The sequence below is a fragment of the Octopus bimaculoides genome, chromosome 14 (genome assembly GCF_001194135.2).
Source record: "Octopus bimaculoides isolate UCB-OBI-ISO-001 chromosome 14, ASM119413v2, whole genome shotgun sequence".
Lineage (NCBI taxonomy): Eukaryota > Metazoa > Mollusca > Cephalopoda > Octopoda > Octopodidae > Octopus > Octopus bimaculoides.
Window position 1 is genome coordinate 4,409,603 of NC_068994.1, and position 9,859 is coordinate 4,419,461.

At 37.7% G+C, this 9,859-nt stretch overlaps 1 protein-coding gene across 1 annotated transcript; it reads left to right on the forward strand.

Moving 5' to 3' along the window:
• Positions 1-4,333: 4,333 nt before the first annotated feature.
• On the forward strand, positions 4,334-8,433 carry LOC106870109 (zinc finger protein 436). The gene is made up of 2 exons (XM_014916095.2): positions 4,334-4,529; positions 7,149-8,433. Exon 2 carries the CDS (start codon positions 7,394-7,396, stop codon positions 8,255-8,257), a length of 864 nt encoding a protein of 287 aa, XP_014771581.1. The 5' UTR covers positions 4,334-4,529; positions 7,149-7,393; the 3' UTR covers positions 8,258-8,433.
• The last annotated feature ends 1,426 nt before the right edge of the window (positions 8,434-9,859 follow it).

The following is a 9,859-nucleotide window of genomic DNA, read 5'->3' on the forward strand; positions in this document are numbered from 1 at the left end:
ATATATATATATATATATATATATATATATATACACACACACACATACAGAAAGATGTCCGGATGTATTTATAATTAGGAACAATCAAGTACACCGGTATTTCTCAATCTCACGCACACGTATATATAGATATAGATATGTGTATACAGTGTTATATTATATACATACACACAGACATACAAACTATATTTATATTTATTAAGTTTGGTCTTTTCTCCTCGTTAAAACAGTTGATAACGAAAGTTTCCGCCGCTATCCACCCGAGCTGTCCCCAGGGCTTGTCTTCTGTCGTCACGTTTTGCCAGTTTATTTTGACTGACATTAATAATTACTGAAGCAAAGGGGTTTAATGTGAAAGACAGGCGAGAAAATCGATGCAGTCGATCGGGGTTCGAAACTGGATCTCAGTAGATTTGAATTTATAAATTCATTCTGTGTGTGTGTGTGTGGGATCGACTGAGGCATTTTTCAAGATAGTAATCAGAAATGCTGACGATGTTTCCTCGTCTTTATCATCATCACCATCATCATCCCCACCGTGAATATCCTCGCCAACGTCACCGTCGTCGTTGTCATCATCATCATCATCGTCTGTCATCTTATTACCACTACCACCATAATACAACGCCATCACAATCCCTACCATCACAATGATAATCACTAACACCACCACCACCACCATCACTATGACAGTCGCCATCATCATCAACACCATCATTACAATCACCACAATTGTGAACCGAGAACAGGGGTGGTGGGTGCTATTTGTTCCTCAGTTTGCTGAAGAGGTGCAGGAGACATGAAACTATATTGACCTATCAAGATCATGTGAAGAGCGTGGAAATGGTGGCGGTGGTGGTGGGACAGACAATAAGCTGTACGACATCCAACCAGGTATCTCACTTGTTTGAGTTCAAATCCAGCTTCAGCCACATAGACTTTTTAACTGTTATTCCACTCTTGTTTTTATCCAATAAATACCAGTAATACACTGAAATTCATTTATCAACTGAATAAGAGCTTTTGCTTGATGTAAAAAAATCCTCCCCCTCCTCCTCATCATAACAATAATAATTATAGTAATGATTTCAGATTTTGACACAAAGCCAGCAATTTTCAGGGAAGTGTGTAAGTCAATTAGATCAACCCCAATGCGCAACTGGGTACTTATTTTATTGAGCCTGAAATGATGAAAGGCAAGGTGGGCTTCAGTGGAATTTGAACTCAGAGTATAAAGACAGCCAAAGTGCTTGACAGGATTTTATGCAGCATGCTAACAATTCTGCCAGCTTGCCATTATTATTATTATTATTATTATTAATAATAATAATAATAATTCTTTCAACTGGAAGCACAAGGCTTCAAATTTGGGGCAAAGGATTGATTACATTGACTCCAGTGCATAACTGGTACTTATTATTTAATCAATACCAAAAGGATGAAAGGCAAAGTCACCCTCAGTGCCATGCAGTGGAACTGAACCTGAAGTCACATGGTTGGGTAGGAAGCTCCTTAACCACACAGCCACACCTGTATGTGTGTTTATATTAGTTTAAACTGAAAGGAAAGGGGAATGGCGTCAAAGAAGGTCTGTAATGGTTTAATGAAGTTTAACAGATGGTGTCTGGAAGTCTGGAGTTGGTTGCACACACGTGTGGCAGGGATTGAGATTGTCAAAGCTTTCTGTAATAACAGACTGTACCCATTATGTGTGTACCCACCACTACCATCACTAGCCCTCTTCCACCCCCATCACCAACAGCAACAATAGCACCATGATCCTGTACCACCACCACAACCACCATCACAACCATCACCATCGTCACCACTGCCAATTCTAACATATTAACGATTGTCTTATAGAGTCAAAATTCCATTTCTATTTTATGGTTTCTTTAAAAATTGGCTTTGTAAAAAAAAAAATACAGCATAAATGGAGAAACTGAATTGGAACTGTATAAGTCAATTATTGATAGACACACACACGTGTGTGTGTGTGTGTGTGTATAGGTATATATAAAAGACACATAATCTTTCCTCTAAATACCAAGAGACTTCTTTCAAAATATTCAGACAGTTTCAGCTGATAGATATGGAAGTGAAGGAAATTAGAACAATGTTTCTAGAAATGACAAAGCTAATAACTCCATTTTCTTTTCGTGTCGTTTCTTACCCTCTCACGAAATCACCCACCCCTCCCTCCTTATCCTCTGTCTATGTTCTCTCTTATATTCATCTTCTTGTACCTTAAGTGTATGCTCTGCTACCCTGTCACCACCATCTTTATGTCCCATCCAGCTACTCCCAGCCATCCTCACATAATGTAGGGCAAGCCATGTATCCCCTCTGTAGCAAGACTCCTGGTCCCTCTATCATACTTTAGCACCTGGCACTAAGCCACTTTCCTTTCTCAATAGAATAAGTGCTTGTTGCATACTGGAGTTGGTGTAACCGGCTGAGCCTCTTCCCCGAAACTGCCGGTCTTGTGCCGAAATTTGAAACCATTATTATCAGTGGTTAAAATATTTGACATTTTTCTATATTCATCATCATCATCATCGTTTAATATCTGCCTTCCATGCTAGCATGGGTTGGACAAAAATACCTGCCATGACTAAATGATTTATATACAAATACTGTTTTAATGGTTATCAAATTGTAATTTATTGTGGTGTATTTAGTTATGCTGAGAAAAGGTCTTTGAAAGAGCATTAATAAAAATATATAAGGCAATAGTTTGAAAAAAGTTTGAGGAGTATTTGCGTAAGAGATAGACAGTAAGTATATGTTTAAGTGGCCCCCATCAAAAAGAAAAGGAAAAATGGCTTCCAAATAACTCGTCTCTGATTGGCTAAAATTTGTAATTAAAACAACACCTGTGCCAACGGCGAAAATGTCGTCTGCATTAGGCCGCTACAGACAGAAACGTATCGACATATATTCTTTTATTCTACTGTTCCTTTACTGGTTTCAGCCATTTGACTGCGGTCATGCTGGAGTACCGCCTTTCAGCCAAAGAAATCGACCTCAGGACTTTGTAGGCCCGGTACTTATTCTACCGGACCCTTTTGCCGAACCGCCAAGTTACGGGGGAAATAAACACACCAACATCGGTTGTCAAGCAATGAGTGAGTGGACCCCCCCCCCACACACACGACAGGTTTCTTTTCAGTTTCCGTCAACCAAATCCACTCACAAGGCTTTGGTCGGACCGAGGCTATGGTAGAAGACACTTGCTCAAGGTGCCCTGCAGGGGACCTTGCATGCAAACTTAGACATATACAATTAGATATACATATACACGGCTATATACGCACAACCATTACATACATTTGCAAGCAGGGACTTTTTGTGATGGATATACACACGTCGACATGTAAATTTGTACGGTTGAAGTTTGTGAATTTGGGACAGAATAGGAGTTTGACTTATCCAGATTGTCACTCAGTGAGAGAGAGAGGGGGGGGGCAGGCAGACAGGCAAAGAGGACCTGTTTTGTTGAGTTTTCAGGCGAAAGGACAATCCTTGGCATACGAATTTATCCAAATTAAACTTCGCTGTATAAATCTTAATTATGTGGTCAACTACCCAAATTCTGGGACCCTGTGTTTCTTTTACCTTGTAGATTCGTATAAACACATATACTCTGAAATCTACAGAAACAGTTACACACACGCACGCACGCACACGCACACACACACACACACGCATGCAATAAGATGCTCCTACAAATATACACAGACACAAACTTACATACATACATACATACATACATGCATTGTGTACAAGAATCTGTATATAGGAACAAGGGTCAGTTGTATGTAAGACAACCCAAGTCTTGACAGTGTTTTAACAACTTTGTGGGGGAAGATAAGGTGTTGGGAAAAAGTCTTTGAAATATTACATTGAATATATTGATTATTAGTTTAAGTTGTTTTTGGATAAAATATTTAAAGCGAAAAAACGACAGTCTTTTGCAGACGACACGAAGGATAATTTTATCTGCTAGAAATAACTGTCAAATCTCTTTCAAGTCATTTATAATAGTCTTGGGAAGGACAAACGATTGTAGGTCTGCTCATTCAGGAATGCCCTGAGAATCAACATCTCAAGAAGGGACGGAGATAGACGTCCACAAACAGAGACTAATATAAAACTCAGCATCCTGATTACAACTAATCATGTGTTAAATCAGAAATATTTAGTATTCTGACAAAATATCGATAAAAGTCTTGAAAATCAATAGATAATAAATAATAAAAGTTTACAAACGAAAGGATCGCGGAATTTTATTGATTAGGGACTTAATACTATTACACCGTTTGTGGTTTGTTTTATTTTTATTTTTACTCTGTAGGGCGCCTGAGTAAATAAATTAAGGATTCTCTCTCTCATTCTCCATGTTCCTGCAACTTGGCTTTCTCTCTCGTAGATTTATGCCCTCGCACTGGCTACTGCCACCTTTTTCCAGTGGTGATTTAGCCCCGATTCATGCTCAACACCCGGATTAAGAAGCAACAAAAGCCCGGGTAAGATTGTCTCTAATCCCAACATTGAAAACTAATTCCGAGGGTGTGCTTGTAAGGAATGGGTTGACGTATGGATGACTGCAGAAACGAATGAATGGCTGGATGGATGGATAGCTTGGTGCATGGTAAGAAGCGGGCTGATCAGGGTGCTTCTGAAAAACAAGGGTGCAACATGAATGTTTGTACTCGGATTTCCGTTACCCGTATTTCTCCTAAATATCAGTGATTTTAGCCTTGTATATATGTAAATATTCTTCCTCTCTCTGTCACTGTATACATGTTTCCGCCTCTTTTTATCTGTATATCATTCCATCCCTTTCTTTATAATATATTTCTGTCTCTCACTCTCATCATCGCTCTCTGTTTATCAATCTCTGTCTCTCCCTCTTTAGTCATCATTCTATCTTTTTCTAACTCTCTCTCCTCCACATCTACCGAGCGTATATGTTTTCGTATTGTGTCTATCCATTAGATATACCTTATCTAGGAAAGCATCCATTGTAGACGAATGTTAAAAAAAGGTCCCTCGCCTATGCAAACGATTTCAATCACTGAACATTCTAGCTTGTGTCCTTATTTATCGTATACACACGTTTACTGAGACACACAAACCATGCATATATTTATATATACCCGCCCCAATCAATCGGTTTTCATTCCCATCATCTCACTAGTAACCCGCTCAAAATATATGATGTAAAGCAGTATTTAAAGGACAATACTGATATATATATATATATATATATATATATATATATATATATAGTGTGTGTGTGTTGTATGTCTATGTCTGTCTATGTATATGTGTGTGCGAATGTATATATTATATGTGTACCTATCTATCTACCTGCCTATCTGTGTTTCTCCATCTCGCTCTCAAGATAGATAAATAAACATCTACATATGCATATATACATGTATTTATACGTATATAAATGCATATGTATCTAATGTGTGTGTGTACATTACACACACACTCACACACACACATATATATTTTTATATATATATAATGCACGTGTATGCATAAATATGTGTGAATGTATAGGTGTTTTTGTCTGCATATACAATAATCTAAATAGTTGTACTTCTGAAATGTTGTAAGTCCACTGGTGGTGTTTATGCATTATAGAAGTCTATTTTCTTTCACTAAAGGTCTCTCCATGACTTTTAGTTTCCAAAATTCTAAATCTGAGAACTGTTTCCATTCTAAAGTATTTCTGTTAAATAGGGAAATTTGAGTTGAAACTCTTAAATAAACAAAAAAATTGGCAATTTTTGCGATGCACAACAGTTTAGGAATGGTCACTCCAGTTCTTAATTGTATTTTAAAATTCTGACACCAAATGTATCAAAAGTGTTTTGTTGGATTTTTTAAAATCATGTCACAATCCAAGACAGTCTTTCTATTCATCACATCCTGTGTTGCACCTTGATGATGTATGTATATATATATATATATATATATATATATATATATACAATGTACGTGTGTATGTATGTATATGTTTGGGTATCTGTGTTTGTCACCCCACCATCGCTTGACAACCAATGTTGGTGTGTTTACGTCCCCGTTACTTAGCGGTTTGGTAAAAGAGGCCGGTAGAATAAGTACCAGGCTTACAAAGAATAAGTCCTGGGGTTGATTTCTTCGACTAAAGGCAGTACTCCAGCATGGTCGCAGTCAAATGACTGAAACAAATAAAAGAATAAAAGAAGCTGTTTTCCATGCTGGCATGGGTTGGATGGTTTGACAGGAGCTGGCCAATGAGAGGACTGCACCAAACTCTCCTGTCTGCTTTGGTGGGGTTTCTATAACTGGATGCCCTTCCTAATGCCAACCAATTTGCAGAGTCAACCAGGTGCTTTTTATGTGGCAAACCAGCTAAAAATACATAAACCACACAAATTGTATATTACAAGAGTCAAATGCAATCTGGTAATAAAATGAATAAGTCATTAAAAAACTGAACACAATCTGTCCGAAACCTAACTACAAATGCATAGTTTGAAAATAACAAAAATCTCTTCATCAATATGAAACCACAAACTAACAATCCACAGGATGTACTGCAGACAGCCAATATAATATAGAAGTTTCAATGTAAACATGAAAGTTGTAAACTTTATGACTCAGACTGTTACATTGATTACACAAATACAGCACTTTCTCACACATTTCCATCAAGGAATTCATAACACTGTACATAAAATGAATTATGATAGAAAAAAAACAGTAGTTGACAGTAAATACTACAGGTTTATATTAAATAACAAAGTAAACTTTATTTGTGGTGAAATGCAAACCAAAAAGCATAACCTAACTATGTCACATGTAAAATAAACCTTGAAATCTACAAGGACTAAACGACAGAATGATTTTGAAATCTGGCATTGATGATTTTATTGTTAACAACAATATTCCCATGATACATTGCAACCTACATTTTGTCTATTATGTTTCTTTATGTCCCTGAATATAAAGTCTGTCTGTGTGTCTATCATTCTAATACACCAACGAAGATAAATAAATCAATCATTTTTGTTTTCATTTTTCTGTCTTAAAATTAAAAATTTTTCCAAATTCATTTTTCTTTTTTTTTTTAATGTATTTTTCAGGTGATTAATGTCCTGTTGGCAATCAATTAACTACAGTAGCTGCAACAACAGTAATATTACCAACAGCAACAACAACATCAACAGGAAGTGGCACTAGCAGATAATCAAGGAATTATTTGGTTTGTTGACTAAAATCACTCCAGTGTTATTTTTACTTTAAAGAACTCAACTCCATCACACATAGCTCCATCACATGTTGGTTTCTCGCCAGCGTCTCAGCTTTGAGTTTGGCCGCAGCCTCTGAGATGAGTTCCACTTTCTCCCTCTCCGATGGGATGGTCTTTTCTCCGACCACACCATCAGATAAATCCGATATCGAATTAGCAATGTCGTCGGTGGAGGAGGTCAGCTTCCATCAACAGCAGCAACCGAGTCAGGTGAAGGACGAACTGACCACTGGGCACAACCACAACAACCACCCTCACCATCATCCTACTAACAACACCAATTGCAATAATAATAATAATAATAACAATAACAACAACAACAACAACAACAACAGCCATCAGCATCCTCCGTGCTGTAACCAAACATCGTACAGCCAATGCCATCAACAGCACAGCAGTTGTTGCTGTACCTTGGACTGTCAGAGCTGTAGCCAGATCAATTGTACCCAGTGTCGCATGGCTCAGAGGAGCCACCAGCATTATGTAATGCAGCCGGAAAAGTTGCACACATGTGATGTGTGCGGCAAGGGCCTCTCTCGGCGTGACCACCTCAAACTACACAAGAGGATCCACTCCGGAGAACGTCCATACAAGTGTGACGTGTGCAGCTACACGTTCTATCGCAAAGACCACCTGCTTCGACACCAGCGTCGCAACAACTGTCGCCGGAAGACGGAAATCGGTGTGACATCACTTCCCTCCCCCGGTGGGCAACGAGAAATGGTACACAGTGCCGGCAGCATTGGTCACTCGGCTCGAGTACCGGAGGGCAGCCAGGTGTGGCAGGGACACCAAAAGCCACTACCACCACAAGCACTGAAGATGGAGAGGTCACCTGACAATTCTCTGCGCTACAACCACAACACTGATGAGTGCAACCAGATGCAGCAGTCGCAACATTCGATGCACAAACTCGTTATTCCCCATTATACAAACAGTTAGTTTCATAACAGACACATACATGTATATACACATACTATATATACATATACACACAAATATATAAATGGTATATATACATGGATATATATATATATATATAAACATTAAATTTTATTGTCTGTATAAAACAATCACACACAAACACATGTATATTAGGAAGAAGGAGGCAGTCAGAATTTTGGATAATTCTCTATTAGCACTTTCATTTGTTTAATCATATTCTTCAAGGAAAATTGAACCAAAATAATAAAACAATTTTTCTTGAAGAATACGGTTAAACGAATGAAAGTGCTAATAAAGAACTATCCAAAATTCTGACTGCCTCCTTCTTCTTAATTTACAATATCTGTACACCACTTCAAACACCCTATACATATATATGTATATATATATATATATATATATATATATATATATATATATATATATATATATATATATATATATATATATATATAGATATATATATAGATATATAGATATATACACACATACATTCATATACACAGTGTCATACAGGCATACATACACATATAATCACCTACCAAACACACACACACTCACGCAAAGTTATGTAACCATGCACACGTGTCCATAATTACCACACAGACTGTCATATAACCACACCACACACTCACACAAATATATTGTCATGTTCTGACAAACACACACATATACACATACACCCATACACAAACTTGCTGACCAGACTGTTGGATGCATGCTTTTCAGAATGATTATTTCCTCTTCAGCAGCAGAGACCAGTAAGTCAGATGTTGTGAACTGACACAAGAGACAATCATTTAATGATTGGTTGCGCTATTCGGGAGATCGCTGTGAATAAACTAGTGAATGACAGCTCTAAGTAGTGATGTGTGTAAATACGAATTTGTTACCAGTTCAAATGTGCTTGAGGTGTATATACATACATACATGCGTATAAACAGCACATGATGTAATGTGAAGTGGTATATGACATAGCAGAGGAGTGGTGGATTGCAGTGTACGGTGTAGTGTTTGATATGGTTTCATGCAGTGTGGTGGTGGTGGTGGTGGTGTCACTGATGTATGGAGTGATGCAATGAAATGTGGTTTTGGTGTGGGATGTAGTCATGTCATGGTCCTGAACCGTTTCCATTGTGTATTACCACCACCACCACTGCTGCTGCTGCCGTTACTACTACTACTACTACTGTAGCCATTATGACTGATGTCACCAACTCTACTATTTCTGCTACAACCTCTATCACTACCACCACCACTACTACTATATCGTTTACCACACACCATTACCATTGCTACTTCCACCATTGTTACTACAACTACTACTACTATAATCACTACCACCACTACTACTTCTACTGTCATTTTTATTTTTTAGATACTACAGCCTCTACTTGCACTACTGCTTTCACTACCACCACCACCACCACCACCACCATTATTATTACTACTGCTACCACCACTACTACACTTACAATCACATTAACATTATTCCCCTCATCACCACTTGCTACTATCACTGTTATATATATATATATATATATATACATACACACACACACACACACATATATATATATATATATATATATATATATA

What these genes read in the sequence shown, in the direction of transcription:
- LOC106870109 (XM_014916095.2), top strand. Translation starts at nt 7,394, where the DNA reads ATGAGTTCCACTTTCTCCCTCTCCGATGGGATGGTCTTTTCTCCGACC.